Raw genomic sequence first — 20472 nt, forward strand, 5'->3', positions numbered from 1 at the left:
CTTTCTGGCTGATGTTTTGGTCACTTTTGAATGTTGGTTGTGCTTTCACACTCGTGGTAGCATGAGACGGACTCTACAACCCACACAAGTGGCTCAGGTAGTGCACCTCATCCAGGATGGCACATCAATGCAAGCTGTGGCAAGAAGGTTTGCTGTGTCTGTCAGCGTAGTGTCCAGAGGCTGGAGGCGCTACCAGGAGACAGGCCAGTACACAAGGAGACGTGGAGGGGGCCGTAGGAGGGCAACAACCCAGCAGCAGGACCGCTACCTCCACATTTGTGCAAGGAGGAACAGGATGAGCACTGCCAGAGCCCTGCAAAATGACCTCCAGCAGGCCACAAAATGTGCATGTGTCTGCACAAACGGTTAGAAACTGACTCGCATAGATGTGCCATCCTGGATGAGCTGCACTACCTGAGCCACTTGTGTGGGTTGTAGAGTCCATCTCATGCTACCACGAGTGTGAAAGCACAACCAACATTCAAAAATGACCAAAACATCAGCCAGAAAGCATTGGTAGAAAGAACACCGTGAGCACAACTCAAGATGGTGCTAAGGATAGGTTTGCCTCTCTCCTATATACTGACAAGCTCATTACCTTAGAGAGATCATTCTCCTCAATGCCTAAAGCACTATCGACCTTTCTGATAGATGCCTATAAGCTCTACACAATCTATATACCACACGTAACTGAAGGTCACATTGACCGAAACGTCTTTTTTCGTGTACTACAAAAAACCGCCTTACAAATACCTTTAAGTTGAGTGCTAGAAAGCATTGGTACTGAGATGTGGTCTGTGGTCCCCACCTGCAGAACCACTACTTTATTGAGGGTATCTTGATAATTGCCAATAATTTCCATCTGTTGTCTATTCCCTTTGCTCAACAGCATGTGAAATTGATTGTCAATCAGTGTTGCTTCCTAAGTGGACAGTTTGATTTCACAGAAGTTTGATTTACTTGGAGTTATTCTGTTGTTTAAGTGTTCCCTTTTTTTTGAGCAGTGTATATTCCAAAAATGGTTTCACATACAGTTGTGCTCAAAAGTTTACATATCCCGGCAGAATTTTTGCTTTCTTGGCCTTTTTTCAGAGAATATGAAAGATAACACCTAACCTTTTTCTCCACTCATGGTTAGAGGTTGGGTGAAGCCATTTATTGTCAAACTAGTGTGTTTTCTCTTTTTAAATCATAATGACAACCCAAAACATCCAAATTACCCTGATCAAAGGTTCATATACCCCATTTTTTAATACAGTGTATTGCCCCCTCTAACATCAATGACAGCTTGAAGTCTTTTGGGGTAGTTGTGGATGAGGTTTTTTATTTTCTCAGAAGGTAAAGCTGCACTCTCTTCTTGGCAAAAAGCCTCCAGTTCCTGTAGATTCCTGGGCTGTCTAGCATGAACTGTGCACTTGAGATCTCCAGTGGCTCAATGATACTGAGGTCAGGAGACGGAGATGGCCACTCCAGAACCTTCACTTTGTTCTGCTGTAGTCAATGACAGGTCAACTTGGCCTTGTGTTTTGGATTGCTGTCATGTTGGAACCTCCAAGTACGTCCCATGTGCAGCTTCCAGCCTGAAGATTGCAAATTTGCCTCCAGTATTTGCTGATATGTGCTGCATTCATCTTTCCTGCAACTTTAACCAAGTTTCCTGTGCCTTTGTATCTCACACATCCCCAAAACATCAGCAATCCACCTCTGTGCTTTACAGTAGGAATGGTGTTCCTTTCATCATAGGCCTTGCTGACCTCTCTCCAAATGTAACGTTTATGGCTGTAGCCAAAAAGTTCAATTTTGGTCTCATCACGCCAAATTACCGTTTTGAGGCTTGCCTCTGTGCTGTTTTGCGTATTGTAGGCGAGATACTTTATGGCATTTGCGCAGTAATGGTTTTCTTCTGGTGACTCAACCATGCAGCCCATTTTTCTTCAAGTGCCTCCTTATTGTGCATCTTGAAACAACCACATCGCTAGTTTTCAGAGAGTTCAGTATTTCAGCTGATGCTATTTGTGGGTTTTTCTTTGCATCCCAAACAATTTCCCTGGAAATTGTGGACGAAATTCTTTTTTGGTCTACCTGACCGTGGATTTGTTTTTACATAACCCCTGATTTTCTATTTGTTAATCACAGTTTGGGTTGTGATTATGATTTAAAAAGAGAAAACATAGTAGTTTGACAATAAATGGCTTCACCAAACCACTAACCATGAGTGGAGAAAAAGTTTTGGCGTGATCATTCATATTCTCTGAAAAAAGGCCATGAAAGCAAAAATTCTGATCTGGTATATATGAAAATTGCCTCTTAAGACAAAAAGAGGACTTGAACTCTATAGCGCCACCTGTTGGTAGTAGCGATCCTACAAGTCACAATCAACCCTTTAACGAGTCTTGTAATATGACTCGGGTATATAAACTTTTGAGCACAACTGTAGGTTTTACATTGGTGACCTGTGTTCATGCTTCTCTAGTGGAAGCAAAGCCAAACGTTTGGTTTCTGTAAACACAATAAAAACCACCACAAAACCTTTTTGTAAGCAGCTTTACTGGCAAGAGAGCAGGTTTTCCTGCAAAAAAAAAAAAAAAAAAGGCACAGCAAAATATGCAACGTGTGAACATAGCCTAAAGGCCATCATACCTTTTTGACTACCAGACTGCTGATACTGGTGGGATTGAAATACACAACTCTACCCCCCCCAGCTCTGCGTGAACAATGCAGCCATGCCCAGTCATTGCAGTACCTCAATACTGGTTTTTGTCTGTGCCTAACAGTTATTGCAAGTGTAACATTATGAGCGCCACTGTAAAGTTCAGGCAATCAAGACATGATCATGCTCAATATGCAAAAATTTAGGGGGTGTAATGGTGCTCTGAGTCCTTTGGTGATGGCAAGGATGCACAAAGCCCTATCAATAGTACAAAAGAGTGGCTTTTTTTCTTTTTACGTTAGCTAAACCACTAAAAGCTATAGCACAGGTATCACTTGTATAGGTGCCAAGTTCCCTACCGGTCAGCAGGTTTTGGTACCCTCAAGTGATCTAACTAGTGTCTTGGTCACATAATGGTCACTTTTCTAATTTTTATATAAATGAGCCACAAGTGCAAGCGGCTTGGCCAGGCACAAAGTGAACCTGTCAGCAGGATTTTGCTCAGTAAGCTAAATACACTTTCAGGTTGGCACTGATTAAAATGATACCTTGGTCAATCCGTCTTGTGGTTGTTTAATCTGTATTTGTAGCTTTCAGTTAATGAGATTCTGGTGCTTCGGGGCGGGCTTGTAAGCCAGGCTTTATGTGGTGCTCTACTTACATATACATCTGCATGGGCTTAGGACAGGTCACTGACCTGCCCCCTATTTTACATATTCTATGGTGGGTTTGGAAAAAAAAAAAAAATTACATGGAGCAAAATGGCGCCGGTGCAAAAGCATGTATAGCATTATGCCTATAATATTGCCCGCTTAAAAAAAAAAAAAAATTACCTTCATCAACATGGCGCCAGTGGCGACATGTGTAGTAGCATCCATTGCAAACATATGCGCCCTCGTCATTTGGATGAAGGTAATTTTTTTTTTTACTAAACAATATTATAAGCATAATGCTATACATGTTTTTGCGCAGGCACAACCACCTGCGCCATTTTGCTCAATGTAAAAAAAAAAAAATTTCTAAACATACCATAGTATATGCAGTATGTAAAATAGGAGGCAGGTCAATGAGGGGTCAGTAACCTGTCAGAAGCCATACAGATGAATATCTAATCAGAGCACCACATAAAGCCCCCCACAGGCCGCCCCGGAGCACGAGCTTATCATTAACTGAAAATAAAGAATACACCAACAACCACAAGACAGATTTCATCACTCAAGTATTATTTGTTGTAATCAGTTTAACAGCACCAACCTGACAGCAGGATTTTTCTCAGTAAACTCGCTTTAAAGCTCTCTGGCCTCTCTCCCTCTTTCCCTGCCTATCAGGGTCCGACGGTCTCTTGAGCAGTCTAGAGTGTATGCACACAGGCAGGCAGTGTGCCACTCTAGCATTGACTTGCAATGCAGTTTTTGGTCATGTTGAATAAGTGTTTACAGAAAGAAAAAACAACAAAAACATTAAACTTCACGGCCAATAATACATCATCAGAGCGTGGTAATACCAGGTAAGATGTGAGAGGGGGCTTCGTGGGGGCTCCTGTCTTCTTCCAATCGCAGTCCTCCTGCACAGCTTCCTGTGGATGACGTATCCTATGTCATCCACATCGCGCCACTGCGCAGGCGTACTTCTCTCTACCCTGTCAAGGGCAGAGCAAAGTACTGCAGTGCACATGTGCAGGAAGAGGGCACTGGTGCATGTGCACTGCAGTACTTTACTATAGCCTCGACAGGACAGCAAAAATAAATACATGTGCACAGGAGCGCAGTGTTGGACACCGTGTGGATGATGTAGGACGCGTCATACACACGAAACAGGGAAGGAGGACAACATCTCAAGAAGAGAGGAGGTCCTATATCGAGATTAGAGACTGTCAACAGACCACCAAGTAGGAGAGTATAATAATAGGTCTTTATTATCTTGCAGGCCGGATTGGGGGCATATATACATCTTTTTCTGGCCACGTTCTGGCCTTACCACAAATGGGAAAAGCCTGGTAGCAGGTTCCCTTTAAAACTGAAAAAAAAACATTTAAAGGGAAATCTGTCATCACATTTGACCTATCTAAACTATTAATATGGGCGTACAGGTTATAGACTGTTGAAAAATCACCTTTTATCACTTTACATAAATTAACTCTTCCAGGCTATGGGGAGGAGGCTGCCTGATAGATAACTCCCCTTCATGTAAAATAAGCTCTGGAGGCAGAGTTACCAGTGTGAGACATGTAACTGTTAACTAATAAACAGGAGAAATGAAATTTGTCTTCTTGCAAACACATTTTTTGCAGCTATGAGCTCTGCTGCAACAATATTACAGCCCTAAGACACAGAAAAAACACAGTATGACAAACGTGCATAAATACTCTGTTGTAAAATATATTTAACAGTAAGCAGCAAGTGCTAGTAAAAGAGGTTAACAAAACCAGGGTATTTTGTTGATACGTTTCTTTGCAAAAAAATGTACGCTAAGCCACTCCACCACGTCACGGTATACCCTTCTCGGAGCAGTCCTATCTAATATATGTTAAATATATTAGATAGGACTGCTCCGAGAAGGGTATACCGTGACGTGGTGGAGTGGCATAGCGTACATTTTTTTGCAAAAAAAGTATCAACAAAATACCCTGGTTTTGTTAACATCTTTTACTAGCACTTGCTGCTTACTGTTACATATATTTTACAACAGAGTATTTATGCACGTTTGTCATACTGTGTGTTTTTTCTGTGTCTTAGTTCTTGGCTGGTGTGAACAGCGTCTTACTGACCTGTTCATTTTCTGTGCATGTGTCATGTGTTCTGAATCTAATATTACAGCTCTGTCTGCCTGTGAGCTGGAAGCTGAGAGGAACGTGCAGATGTGTCAGGTATAATCACTCTGCAGTGAGATCAGGAGAGCAGCCATTACACATCACACTGGTAACTCCTGCTTCATGTATGATAAGCTCTGGAGGCAGAGTAATTATTATGCATTTATATAGCGCCATTTATTCCATGGCACTTTACACGTGAAAAAGGGGAAATATAGACAAGTATAATAAACATGTGTAAGACAAGGGACACACAAGTACATAAGGAGAGGGGACCCTGCCCGCGAGGGCTCACAGTCTACAGGGATGGGCAAGGATACAGTAGGATAGGGTAGAGCAGGTCGTGCGGTGGGTCAGTAGAACGAGGATCATTGCAGGCTGTAGGCTTGTCGGAACAGGTGGTCTTCAGGTTCTTCTTGAAGGATTCCATTGATGGGGAGAGTCTGATGTGTTGCGGCAGGGAGTTCCAGAGTATGGGGGAAGCACGGGAGAAGTCTTGTATGCGGTTGTGGGAAGAAGAGATAAGGGGAGAGTAGAGAAGGAGATCTTGAGATGATCGAAGGTTGCATGCGGGTAGGTACCTGGAGACCATGTCACAGATGTATGGAGGAGAAAGGTTGTGGATGGCTTTGTATGTCATGGTTAGGGTTTTGAATTAGAGCCTCTGGGCAACAGGAAGCCAGTGAAGGGCCTGGCATAGGGGGGAGGCTAGGGAATAGCGGGGGAGACAGGTGGATTAGACGGGCAGAAGAGTGTAGAATGGACTGGAGTGGTGCCAGTTTGCTAGAGGGGAGGCCAGAGTAGGAGGTTGCAGTAGTCAAGGCGGGAGATAAGAGTATGCACTAGTGTTTTTGTGGTTTTGTGGTTGAGGAATGAGTGGATCCGGGAAATATTTTTGAGTTTGAGGCGGCAGGAGGAGGCGAGGGCTTGGATACCCTGTTTCCCCGTAAATAGGGCGCCCCCCGAAAGTAAGGCATGCTAGGGGGAGCACTGTGCCTGCTAATATAAGGTACCCCCCCCCCCCCCGAAAATAAGGCATACCTTGTTCTGTGCATGGGGCATGCAGTTGTGTCTCGCTCCCGCTGTTCGGTGCCCGCCACTGCAGCCGCGCTGTTCGCAGGAGTTAATCACAGCCTCGGAGCTGTGTGCCGATCTCCGCCCATGAGCCCTGCGCCAATCACAGCGCAGGAACCATGGGCCAGCTGACGTCATCCATAGCCGCTGATTGTTCCTGGGCTGTGATTGGCCCAGGGCTCCTGCGCTCTAATGTTGCACTCTGATTGGCCAAGGGCTCCTGCACCACCAAAGCACTGAAAGCAGCACCGCGGTGGAAACCAGTAAGAAAGTGTGTGTGTGTGTGTGTGTGTGTGTGTGTATGTCTTTGTAAGGGTGTGTGTGTGTACGGTACACACATGGGAGGCTGCAGTGGGATACTGTGATAATGGGAGGCTGCAGTGGGATACCAGAATGATGGGAGACTGCAATACTGTACTGTAGAATGATGGGGGCTGTAATGGAATGATGGGGGTGCTGTATTGGGAACTGTAAAGGGATGATGGGGCTGCTACGGTAAAGGAACTGCTGTGGGTGATTGTTACGGTAGTGGTACAGTGTCCAGAAAGTGTGTGGGAGCCATTTTAGAGTCCTTATGTTTTGTGGCCCTGTGTGGGAGTCAGGCAATTACAGTACCGTACCGTAGTGTGTTACTTTGATTTGTTGTCTGCTTTTCTGCTGAACGGTCTATATGTCTGACTATTGGTCTTATGCTACAGAACGTTCCTTATGTAAGGGTAAAGCGCGCTGGAATGTTTCTCATGAAAATAAAGTGATAAAAGATGATTTATTAACAAACTATCTGATATGAGGCATACAGGTGGGACTTTTTCCTGAAGTCTATAACCAGTATGTCCATATTAATAGTATAGATAGGTCTAATGTGATGATAGATTCCCCTTAAGGCCATGTACACACCTTGCGGATTCTGCTACGGATCCGCAGCGTTTTTGGCCCTGTACCACTATAGTCAATGGAAAATGAAAAACGCAGTGCACACGCTGCGGATTTTTCCACGCGGATTTGCTGTGGTTTTAAATCCGCAGCATGTCAATTCTTTGTGCGGAATCCGCAGCGGTTTTACACCTGCTCCATTGTCCAGGAGTCAAACCACAGGGGAAAACTAGAGGCAAATCCGCAGGTCTTTTGACCTGCAGATTGTTCCAAATCCGCAGCACGTGTGCACATGGCCTAAATTAGTAAACACAATGGTTTTTACTTCCATTTTTCTAGTCACAGACACACTTCCCTTAATTTTGAGAAGGAAATGGTTTTGTTGCAAATTCATCTCAAAGCACCACTCGAGTGTTTTTCTTTCCAGAGCTGGAGTGGCACTTTAAATTTAGGTCCCCTGCCCCTGTGCCTATACTGACCTTCCCGCAGCTTCACCTTTAGCAGACGCCGCTCTGATCCTGCGGCGCCATCTAGTACCCAAAACTTCTGACTGGCCAGAAGTCAGAAGTTGCGTCACAAGAGCTCAATCCAACTGAAAGCCAGAACGAAACACTGGAGCTGCTGGCAGATCACTTTTTGCAGGAGCAATGCAGGAAAACTATGAAGGCGGCAGGCGAGTATGAGACAGGGGGCAGGGCAATTACAGTTAAAGTATCTCTCCAGCAGTGCAATTTTAAAAAAAAACAAAACGCTGAAGTGGTGCTTTAAAGATGAGCGATCAGCTCTCCTGATTGATTGCTTACTGGAAATTCAGCACAATTAGGCTATGTGCACACGTAGATTTAGATCCTGTGGATTTTTCCGCGCGGATTTGGAAAAATCCGCAGGTAAGTTCTCAGGTCAAAAGACCTGCGGTTTAGCCCTGCGGTTTAACACCTCTACAATGGAGAAGGTGTGAAACCGCAGCAGAATCCGCACAAAGAATTGACATGCTGCGGATTTGAGCCTACAGCAAATCCGCAGCATGTGCCAAGCGTTTTTCAGATTACCATTGAAAACAAAGGTACTGTACAACGCACCTAAAACTGCTGCGGACCCACAGAGCCTGAAACGCTGCGGATCCGCAGCAGAATCCGCACCATGTGCACATAGCCTTAGGCTATGTGCCCACGTTGCAGAAATGCTGCGGAATTGTCCACAGCATTTCCGCAAATCCCCACCGCAGGTAAAACGCATGAGGAATTCGCATGCGTTTTCCCGCAAAACACAAGCGTTTTGCAAACGTTTTTAGCTTGCAGAATGCGAACGCTTTTCCAAGCGATTTGAAGCATCGCTTGGAAAAGTGATTGACAGGTTGGTCACACTTGTCAAGCATAGTGCTTGACAAGTGTGATCAACTTTTTCCTATTGATGCTGCCTAGGCAGCATCAATAGTAAAAGATAGAATGTTAATAATAATAATAAAAAAAAAAAAAATATATGGATATACTCACCTCCTGGCGGCCCCCCAATCTCCTCAGCGGCGATCCCGGTCGTCAATTGCACTGCCGGCAAGTTCCGTTTCCAGGCGTGCTTTGCGAGAATGACCTTTGTGATATAGCGGTCACGTGACCGTTAAGTCATCAGAGGTCATTCTCGCAAAGCACTCCTGAGGACTCCGGGGGGCCGACAGAGGGTAAATATAGCCCTATTTTCATTCTATTTTTTACAGGGATATGGCACCCAGGGCATGGAAGAGAGTCTCCTCTCCTCCACCCCCTGGGTACCATCCGCACATAAAGCGCTCACTTTACGCATGTTGGGCATAGCCACATGCGTAAAGTTAGCGTTTCAATGCAATCCTATGGCGGCAGAATTGCCGTGATTACGCAAAATTAATGGACATGCTGCGGATTTTTCCGCTATGCGATTCCATAGCGGAAAAACCCGTGGCACAGCAACTGCGGAATCCCATAGGATTGCATGGGATGCGATTTAACTTTATTTTTCTTATTTTTTTTTTTTTTTTAGCGTTTCCGCCGCCGGAAAAATGCGATGGAAATGCTTAAATAAACACAACGTGGGCACACAGCCTTACGGAGCTTTTGTACTCAGGCTGTGTGCACACGCTGCGGATTTTGCTGCGGTTCCGCATCGGTTTTGGCCGCTGCAGACCCGCAGCAGTTTTTGCTGCGGTGTACAGTACCATGATTCCCTATGGGAATCAAAAACCGCAATGCAGACGGTGCGGAATTTTCCGCGCGGATTATCTGCGGTTTTCAATCCGCAGAAAGAATTGACATGTCAATTCTTTCTGCGGATTCCGCTGCGGTTTGCCATCTCCTCCATTGAGGACATGAAAAACCGCAAAGCAATCCGCAGGTATTTTGACCTGCGGTTTCACCTGCGGATTTTACAGAATCCGCACCTAATCCGCAGCGTGTGCACACAGCCTTACACTTTAGCATTCTGTTGTTCCTAGGTTGCGCATCCTGGAACTTATTTCCCATGTTAATTATACGTGTCTGTTCCCTCTCAAATCAGTGCTGACAAAATGAGACTCTGCAAATAATATATTGACAAAGAAATGACAACACCCCTAGTGGTCAATTTCTTCATATATTTCCAGAAGGAACAACGGAAAAATGGCACAATGCAAAGTTCCTTTATAAAAAAAAAAAAAAAAAAAAAAAAAAAAATGGATATTGCACTGTGAATAAAATTGTTTAGTAAGACACGAGATGACAGGTTAATCCTCTTTAGACAGCACTATGTGTTTTTATGATGCGGCTCTCTGCTGTATTACCATCATTCATGTGTGAACAAGAAATCCATTTTTTTTTTTTTTTTTAGCTGAGAGTTGGAAGCAGCAGATGGTCACAGTGTGGCACAAGAAATAAATAATTCATATAAATGAAATATAGGAAGACAGCCATAGCAGTCAGAGAACAATGCCGCCATGTATACATATATGGATATATGTCGCAGTCTGCCAGACCATGTCTGATACACTAGGACTGAAGCCCTGCCGAGTATTAATCCCACGTCACCTTGTTAAACTGGAACAGGTCCCTTTTCAGTCTCTCTCTAACGGAGTCTTGACCAGACCTTAGGAAGCGTTTCATTTCTGCAGCGCCCGAGCTCAGCGACACCCTGGAAATTCAACACAGACAAATGAAAAATCTCAATGGTGGATGCAGAACCAAGATCATGGAAGTTACAGGTGCAGATGTGAATTATACAACCATAAACTGACAGTACAAGCATTGGGAAAACCATAGATGACTCCGGTCAGCACCATGGGCACTGCCACTTAGAATTCCATACAGATGCCCAAAACAACACCCAGTAAAACTTTTACACACATGGCACACGTCAACAGCTCTCGGGGAAACCCAATGTATTTTCAGAGGAAGATTCGGCTGAATTTGGAGGCTACACATGGAGTACAGCATATAGAGCTGGCTGCTGAGTACGTTACTCATTAACCCAAGTGACAGCTGCACACCCCCTGGACCTTCACCCCCAGCGCAGGCGGCAGGGACTGGAGGAGAGACTACCACTTCACTAACCTGTCTTTTCCAGACAGGACACATTGTTTTCAGCCATTAATATTACAGATATCACTTTATGAACAGAGCATTTCCTCTGTGTGAGCAGAGGTTGCCGCATGGCGCTTCCTCCACTGAGCTCTGCACAGATTACGGCATAAAAAAAAAAAAAAAAAACACACCAGTAGCCTACAGCCATTGAGGCCCCCTGTGCTCATGTCTGTTGGGAATCATGAAGGTGGATGAGTCACAGCAGCCAAGACCTATGCATATGGCACGAAGCAACAGGCTCCGGAGCAAATTTAGGATGAGGAAGACACTCCAATACTGAGAGGATGGGATAAACTGGTGCACCACTTAAATGAGGTCCAGTGTCCCTGACATCAAACTGCCTGTCTTGACAAGTTACCAGTCTTCAATGATCTCCAAAATATGAAATAGTTTTTTTTTCTCTCTCTTCACAAGCTGCATGTCTTGGCTTCATTACTTTAAAAGGTAATTGGTTATCAAAACCGTGTATTTACCTGTAGACATACTGGTAATCTGCATGTTCATAACCTTTTATCTATATGTGGCCGACTAACTGGATTTTTGGCTGCAGGGAGAAAAAGTTCTATCCTCCCTGCAGCCATTCACTTCAAATAATCTGGGTAGTGCCAGGGTCAAGTTAGTGCGCTGTAATCACTGCTGCTCCATGATTGACATCCTACTGTGCAGCGTGTCCTCAGCAGGATGTCCGTTAAGGAGCATGGGGAGTGCTTTCTACTATGTAACAAGTTTACTCCCTGCAGCCAAATATCCAGTTAGACAACAACATCTATTTATAACGACGGAATGTACTTGCAGATTACTACTACATCTGCAGGAAAATTTAAAATACAAAATTTGTTTGATGATAGGTTCCCATTACTTCATGAATAATCTGTCTCCCTTCAAACTTCTCTCTTTAATGGAGCGCCCGACTCATTTTACTACAGCTGTTGCACTGATTCCTCCATGCTGTACCAGTAATTGTATCGATTACCCATCTGAAGAATACAATATAAACTTATTACCATCATCTACAAATCCCTCCATAGTGCCACACTTGCCTACATCATCTCCCTCATCTCTGTGTACCAACTTAAAGGGAACCTGACAGCAGGATTATTATTATTAATATTTATTTATATAGCGCCATTGATTCCATGGTGCTGTACATCAGAAGGGGTTACATACAAATTACAGATATCACTTACAGTAAACAATCACAAACTGATATAGAGGGGAGAGAGGACCCTGCCCTTTCTGGCTCACATTCTACAGGATGGTGGGGAAGGAGACAGGTTGGGGGGGGGGGGGTTGCAGCAGCTCCAGTGATGGTGAGGCGGTAGCTACAGTAGTGGTGAGGAGGCAGCGGGAATCATTGCAGGCTGTAGGCTTTCCTGAAGAGATGGGTTTTCAGGTTCCGTCTGAAGGATCCGAGTGTGGTTGATAGCTGGACGTGTTGGGGCAAAGCATTCCAGAGGATGGGGGCTATTCAGGAGAAATCTTGGAGGCGGTTGGGTGAGAAGCGAATAAGTGTGGAGAAGAGAAGGAGGTCTTGGGAGGATCGGAGATTACGTGAGGGAAGATATCGGGAGATTAATTCAGAGATATATGGAGGAGACAGGTTATAGATGGCCTTGTAGGTCAGTATTAGTAATTTGAATTGGATACGCTGAGGGAGTGGGAGCCAGTGAAGAGATTTGCAGAGGAGTAGCGAGGAGAGAGATGAATTAGTCGGGCAGCAGGGTTAAGGATGGACTGGAGAGGTGCGAGGGTGTTAGCAGGGAGGCCACAGAAAAGGATGTTGCAGTAGTCGAGACGGGAGATGATGAGGGCATGCACAAGCATTTTAGTAGAGTGAGGGTTAATGAGGGGACGGATTCCGGAAATATTTTTTGAGCTGGAGGCGGCAGGAAGTTGATAGAGCTTGGATGTGCGGTTTGAAGGACAGGGCAGAGTCAAGGGTTACTCCGAGGCAGCGGACCTCCGGTACGGGGGAAAGCGTGATGTCGTCAATTGTTAAAGATAGGTCAGGTAATGAAGATCTGTGAAACGGAGGAAAGATGATCAGTTCAGATTTGTCCACATTCAGTTTGAGGAAGCGGGAGGAGAAGGAGGATATGGCTGATAGACACTCCGGGATTTTGGAGAGCAGAGAGGTGACATCTGGGCCAGAGAGGTAGATCTGGGTATCATCGGCATAAAGGTGGTACTGGAATCCGTGGGACTTTATGAGTTGCCCCAAGCCAATTGTATAGATTGAGAAGAGTAGGGGACCTAGAACAGAGCCTTGGGGGACTCCAACAGAGGGTGGGATGAGGAGGTAGTGTGGGAGTGGGAGACGCTGAATGTGCGGTTGGAAAGGTATGAGGAGATCCAGGATAGGGCAAGGTCTTTGATGCTGTGATGTAATGACCACTGTGTCCGCTAGGGGGCGCTGTGTGGATGTCCCAAGAGAGGATGAGTGGCAGAATATGGAAGGACCGTTATGTATCTCAAAGTGGGTGGCCTTGAGATGGAGACTGATGAGTGTGTTGAGCAGCAGTGATTCTGCTGCGGTGCTGTGTCATTGTGTTAGGGAGAAGTCTCCAGGTAACTAGGGAGACGGGCGGACCTAGTTAACTACAAACCCACCTGGGGGTGTGTTTAGTACACTATAGTAAAAGACTGAGTGTGTGAAAGACCTGTGATGAGGTCATAGCCATGTGACCCGGTGGGCGTGGCTACGGACCATATATGGTGGCCAGGGTAGGTCACAGGGGGTGAATGCAGGGACCTGGTTGGTCCACCGTCCAGAGCGGAAGGTCCCGCGAGGAGAGTTGTCTCCTGGCTCACAGCATGAGAGGTGGCTGTGAGCAATGGCAATGTGTGCCTGAAAGTTCCCTGGAGGGAACGAAGGTGTGCGGGATGGTGAAGCCGCATGAGGAACCCTGACGGGTCAGAAAGCTAAGGCTGAAGAGCCTGCGCCATGGACATGTGCATAACCTGTGTGAGTAGAGGATAACCAGAGTGAAGCTCTGTAATGGACGCTAAGCTGTTGTATATTGCTGCTGTGGGTTTATGATGGAGTAATAAACCGCATGGACTATGTTATGGTTTTATGGAAACCTGCTGCCAGATGTGTTTTATTCGCTGCCAAGCGAGTGATCCCCTGCTGGAATGACAGCGCTACCTCACAATGCCAAAGGAAGAGAGGATCTGTATTAGGGAGGCAGTGGTCAACTGTGTCGAAGGCAGAGGACAGGTCCAGAAGGAGGAGTATAGAGTATTGTCCGTTCGCTTTGGCTGCAAGTAGGTCATTAGTAATTTTGGTCAGGGCTGTCTCAGTGGAGTGATGGGGGCGGAAACCAGATTGTCAAAGAGTAGGTTAGATGAAAGCTGGGAGGAAAGTCCAGCGTGGACATGCTGCTCCAGGAGTTTGGAAGCGAATGGGAGCAGCGATATTGGGCGATAGCTGGACATGGCGGTTGGGTCGAGGGTTGGCTTTTTGAGGATAGGCGCGATTGTAGCATGTTTGCAAGCAGAAGGGAAGATACCGGAAGTTAGTGATAGGTTGAAGAGGTGGGTTAGAGATGGGATAAGAGTGGTGGCGAGGTTGGGGAGGAGGTGGGATGGGATGGGGTCAAGTGCACAAGTGGTGAGGTGTGATTTGGAGAGAAGATGAGCAAGCTCCCCTTCAGTGATGTTGGATAAGGAGGTTATGGGGTTTGGGCATTGGTCTGGCATACAAAGGGGTTGTGGTGGTTGAATAATAAAGACTTGCCGTGTTTGGTCTATCTTGTTTTTGAAGTGCATGGCGAAGTCCTTAGCAGAGATTAGGGAAGTTGGAGGGGGCAGTGGTGGGCAGAGGAGGGAGTTAAAAGTATTGAACAACTGTTTAGGGTTGTGGGATAAGGAAGATACAAGGGATGTAAATTAGGCCTGTTTAGCAGATTATGCATAGTAACCTACACACACTGTCAGGTCGGAGCCGTTATACTGATTATAATGATACCTGGGTGATGAAATCCATCTTGTGGTTGTTTCTTAATCTTTCATTTCAGTTTTGTGTTAAGGACATTCTCGAGCCCTAAGGCGTGGCTGGGGTATGTGGTCCTCTGATTAGGTATTCATAATGCAGACTGCTGACCTGCCCCCTAGTTTACATAATAAATATCATCACTTACTGGGGAAAAAAAAAACGCTTCAGCAGGCAGGTGCCGGCCGTGGCAACTGCACAGCAGCATAATCCTTTCTGCAGAATTACTTGAGCGAGGAAAAAAAAAAAAAAAAAGGCATTTTGAAAATGGCACCCGGGACACCTGCGCAGTAGCAGCTATCAGTTTGTATAGAGATAAGACAGCCGCTGTTGTGCAGGCATCACCATCTTGCTGGAGAAGAAAAAAAAATGTCCGGAGCTGTTGGATCTCTATACAAACAGATAGCTGCTACTGCGCAGGTGTCCCGGGCGCCATGTTTTCCAGTTGCTCAAGTAAATCTGCAGAAGGGATTACGTGAACAGTAGTAACCATGTGATTATGCTGCAGCGCAGGTGCCAAGGCCATCACCTGCCTGCAGAAGCATTTTTTTTTTTATTCAGCATGTGATGGTATTTATTTTGCAAACTAGGGGGCAGGTCAGGGAGGGATCAGTGACCTGTCAGCAGTCTAATCAGAGAACCATATACATGAACCCCGCGCCTTAGGGCACGAGAAACTCATTAACACAAAATTGAAAATAAAGATTAAAGCCCCCTTCACACATAACGAGATCGCTAGCGATATCGCTAAAGTGTCATCGATTTTGTGACGCAACAGTGATATCGCTAGCGATCTTGCTACATGTGACACTTACCGCCAACCCGGCTGCCCGCTGGATATCGTTGATTGCGCGAGATCGTCCTGGTCCATTTCTCGTCGTCAGCTTCCTGCTGGCGCCGATGAGCGACTCCATGGACGCGGGAGGAAGTAGTCACCAGAGCTGCCATCTGACAGGTAAGTAACGACCACCGACTGCTGCTACATCGCTGTGAGATCTGCCTGTGTGGCAGCTCACTAGCGACCATTTAGCGATGCACCAGCGATCCTGACCGGGTCGTATCGTTGTCGGAATCGCTGTTGCATCGCTAAATGTAACGGGACCTTAAGAAACAGCCACAAGACGGATTTCATCAACCAAGGTATCATTTTATTCAGAATAACGGCGCGGACCTGACACTGTACCTAAGTTCCTATGCATAATCCTGCTGACAGGTTCCCTTTAAGCATGTTCTTCATGTTGCATAGAGATCCAAGATTCTTTAAAGTTAAATCTCCTATTCCTAGCTCAAAGTCATTTCTTGTGTTGCACCAGTTTTCTGGAATGCTCTACCATACCCAAATAAACATGAGCCATTCTGCAGTACCTGGGAGCAGCCACTATACAGCTGTGGAATTTGTTACCTTGTATACATCTGGCCGCTGCTGAAGTTAATCGGTGGAGGTGCCGAACTACCAAAGCCCCACTAATTTGATACTAATGGCGTATCTTGGTGATGTTGTTAAACTAAAGGTAAAGTGGACGCACCTTTTTAACAAGTGTGTTGGGCATATGAATTTGTGGCACCTACAGGTTCTCCCCCTGCACTTGTTATGGCTGTTGGTGGAGGAGTATGTGACCACATCAGTCTAGCAGTTTCCTCCATTTGAAAAAACCCAGGACGTGGGAAAGTTAATCTTCATTTGGAGACTGATGGACAAGTCTAAAATCACATGTTCTTCTTTAGCAGCCATTTTATGGACAGAGGCGCTGTATAGTCAAGTGCAGGAGCAGAACCTGTAATACTACTAGATTTTAGTAAGTGCTATAAAGTCATGGCCACGTTAATGACTAGGTGCACCTGTAGACAGAGTGAGCATACCAGATAAATGGCTATTCTTTAACATGAAATTAGACAAGTCTTTGCTGTATTCTTCCGATGCAGGTTTAGCTGTCAGGCAGATGAGGCAATGCTTCACCTTCATACATTTACCGAGAATGACGCAACAGGTTATCCAGCCACTCTACAGAATTCCTGGTAGTAAAGGCGGCTCAATGACACCGCTTCCAAGAGTCACTACGCAGGACCTGAATACATTTATGAAGAAAGACTGGCCAAATCCCATGAAGGCCCATGCGTAGTGACTCACATTCCTATTGCGAGTCACAAGGTACGGAAAGACGGCTACAAATGGCGGTGCTGAACACAGGGGCTGGGGAAGGGGAGGCTGCTGCACAGTTGCGGTCCTATTTTTAGGATGATCACATGTGATCAGTCAGTGCAGGTCTCATTCTTCTACTTGTGGCATGAAGAACACCGCACGCCCTGTGCAGACGCTCACTTCCAGTCCTCACATACATCAGGAGAACCGTCTGCACTGAACAGACCCAAAAACCTAGGCCACCCTCACATGGAGCAGATTTGGTTAGAAATCACTGAATTTCACTTCATGGTCACAAGAGAGCAGTGCCAGAGTAAAATTTAGCTCAGGTAAGAAGTGGGGTACGTCGCCTTAGGGAGTGAAGTGTGTTAGCAAATTGGTAACTAGCTGCTAAATACAATATTAGGGAATGTTCACAAGAGGCGTTTTTGCCGAGAACTTGGTGTGTAAAATACATGCTTTATTGTACCGAAAAGATCAATGAGATTTCTGAAGTCACATAAACACTTGTATTATAAAAAAAAAACAAAAAACAAAGCATATCAATTCTTTCAGCATTTTCGCAGCGCTTTTCATCCTTTATAATCAGTGGGAATAAAAGCATGAATAGATTTTGCAAAAATTCATATAAAAATTAAAAGATGTGCGAATTGTCTGTAGCGTCAACTATGCTTTACCTTGCCTCTTTGGATCAAGTGCAATGTCCCTGTAGTATGGCTGCAGTGAGGACATCTGTCAACAACACTGCAGCCAATTACTGGTCTCTGCACATGTGTCGCCACAACTGCCCTGGTTTCTGTTTGGCTGCAGCAGTGACGCCATGTCAACAGCAATGCAACCAATCACTAAGTACAGCGGCTTGAGCTGTTTACATAAACCGTGCCGCTCAGTGATTGCCTGCAGGGCTGTAAACATGATGTCAACACTGCAGTCTAACAGACCGGGTAGCAGATCTGCCCAGCGTAGGACCCGATGAGGGGAAAGCACATCATGCACTTTAGGTGGCTGTTAGGTGAACGATGGTGCAGTCAATCGTTCATCTGAAAGCTGGCCAAGCGCTCCTGTGTTCTCTTTGCCACAGCCAAACATCTCTGATGGTGGCTTATAATCTTAGATTACCAAAGGATCAGATCGTCAGTCCAAAATCCGACATGCTTTCTGTGTCTAGACATCGAGAGACAATCTGTTAGCCGATCTTGTTGCTATTGACTATCATTAGTCTATTGTGTATGCGGTCTTAAAGCGGTCGTCCAGTGAAAACTATAAAAAATATTGGTGATAACTTCTACATCGGTGGGGCCCATCTGCTGAGACCCCATTGATTAGCAGAACGTTTATTCCCTTTGAAATAGAGCAGCAGCGGGCATGGTCAACCATTGCTCCATTCATTCCCTATGGTGATGCCCGGCGCTGCACTTGGCTTTTTTCATAGGCCCCATAGAAAATGAATGGAGCAGCAGTAAGATGACAGACTTGCAGCTGCATTTTGTAATGTGGATTAGAGTTCTCCATTGTGCCAATCGGGGCAGACCCCAGTGGTGGGACACCAACCAATCCGCAAGTTACCAACCCATTAAACAAAGCTTTTCCCCTCTCCTTCACTTAACAGCCTGGGGGCTGAAGGTTTCTGAAACAGGAAAACCCCTTTGACTATTCCTAAACTTGTAAACAAGGATTAACAAGCCCTCATGAAGGGTTGTAAATTAATTAAGATGGTATAAGTCGTATTAAAAATTGTTTGTCAGTATCAACATGCCCAAGCCATCTAAAAACTCCCACAGAAAATCCTGCCACTACTGGTGCTTACACAATGTGATAAGTTTGGTCTAATAATGACATGACAGAAGAATCCGGTCCATCAGAACCTGTGTTCACATAGGCGGGATATACAAATAGTCCGCCGTTCACCAGAGGAAGCCATCTAACTTGGAGTGGAGCAGTTCTGCCTTGAGTGGGCAAGAAACCCAGTGGCAAAATGTGGAAAGCTCATAGGGTCTTATTCAAAGCAACTTACAGCTGTAAGGCTGGTTTCACACTTGCGGTTTTTTGCGCATACATTTTTCCCCTATACTTAACATGGGTGTGCATAGTCATGCGTTTGTACGCGCATGCGTTTTCTAGTGTGCGCCTGGGTGGATAAAATGCACCCTGTTGCATTTTTTGTGCGTCCGACCTGTCTCAAAAAAACACATGCGCACACAATGCACACGAAATTCACCCAAAAACACAGTCTATGGGAGCGCTGACGTGCGCATAGTCATGCGCACGTCAGCGCAAAAAAAACGCATGCTTCTTTTGTAAAAACCATGCGTAAAAAAACAAGAAAACGCATAAAACCGCATGATGCTTTTTTTATGCGTGTTTGCACTGAAAGTGTGAAAGTAGCCTAAATGCTGCAAAAGGAGGCTGTACAGTCTACAAAGTACTGACTTTAGGGGAGTGAACAGTTATACACACTGAAGTTTTCAGTTATTTTGTCCCATTTGCAATTTTCTTCACAATAAAAAAGAAAACCAAATGTTTACAATTTTAGGCATGTTCTTGAAATTCCTGCTTATGAGATAGCAAAACATGGAAAATGCCAAGGGGGGTGAGTACTTTTGCAAGACACTGCACAAATATATATTTTTTTATTATTCCAAAATTTACAGACAAAAATCTGCAAAGTGAATTTTATAGCTTTTTACCCCTTACAATGCATTGGGAGAATAACACATCAACAGTCATCCCCCGATTGAAGAATCTGAATAGTCAATGATTCAACAAACTTTGAATAAATCAATAGAACAAGCGAACAAAAGAAACTCACATTTTATCAGATAAATCTGCTTCTCCACTGTTGAGCCAATTAAAAGGGTCATACCAATTTTAAGAAAAAGGTATTGTCAGGAAAGCAGTAAATTGCAAAAGTGCTTGCACTAACATTTAGCTTGTTGCCTTGGAAACCAACCACTACTTCTACAAAGTTGTATATGTACAGTACTTCAAGCTCTTTTCTACAGAGTTTGTAAGCACAAATTTGAAGCTGGTCAGGATTGCTGGACCATGCTGTTATCTCCTAATCCCTGACAGCTTTAGCTCAGTGCTTACAAGCTGGACAACAGTAGTGGTGGTCAGTCTCCTAGGCAAAGAGCTGTAAACAACTCAACTGTTACAATCTCAAGAATGGCTACATTATAATAAGCAGTAAATTGCAAAGTGCTGGCTTTAACAAGTGCTATCTGACAATACCCATGTACGGTAAGAATAACCCTTTAAAGTGGAAGAAGACAAGTGAGAGAGGAATAGACACAGAACTCTCTACCACAACATATCAGACTCTAACCTAACCTTACCAGACTCCTAACCTTC

The 20472-nt window shown here is 45.0% G+C and overlaps 1 protein-coding gene across 2 annotated transcripts in view; it reads right to left on the bottom strand.

The window, feature by feature from the left end:
• The window catches only part of LLGL2 (LLGL scribble cell polarity complex component 2), a 168102-nt gene that overhangs the window by 94632 nt on the left and 52998 nt on the right, over positions 1 to 20472 (bottom strand). For both annotated transcript variants that reach the window (XM_073587996.1, XM_073587995.1), the window contains one exon: positions 10436 to 10538. In XM_073587996.1, coding sequence (XP_073444097.1) covers positions 10436 to 10510 — 75 coding nt within the window. In that variant the 5' untranslated portion in view covers positions 10511 to 10538. Of the gene's footprint in view, positions 1 to 10435; positions 10539 to 20472 lie in introns of those variants that run through there.

Source organism: Dendrobates tinctorius, unplaced genomic scaffold, assembly GCF_039654945.1.
Source record: "Dendrobates tinctorius isolate UK_male_01 unplaced genomic scaffold, ASM3965494v1 ptg000103l, whole genome shotgun sequence".
NCBI classification, from domain to species: Eukaryota; Metazoa; Chordata; class Amphibia; order Anura; family Dendrobatidae; genus Dendrobates; species Dendrobates tinctorius.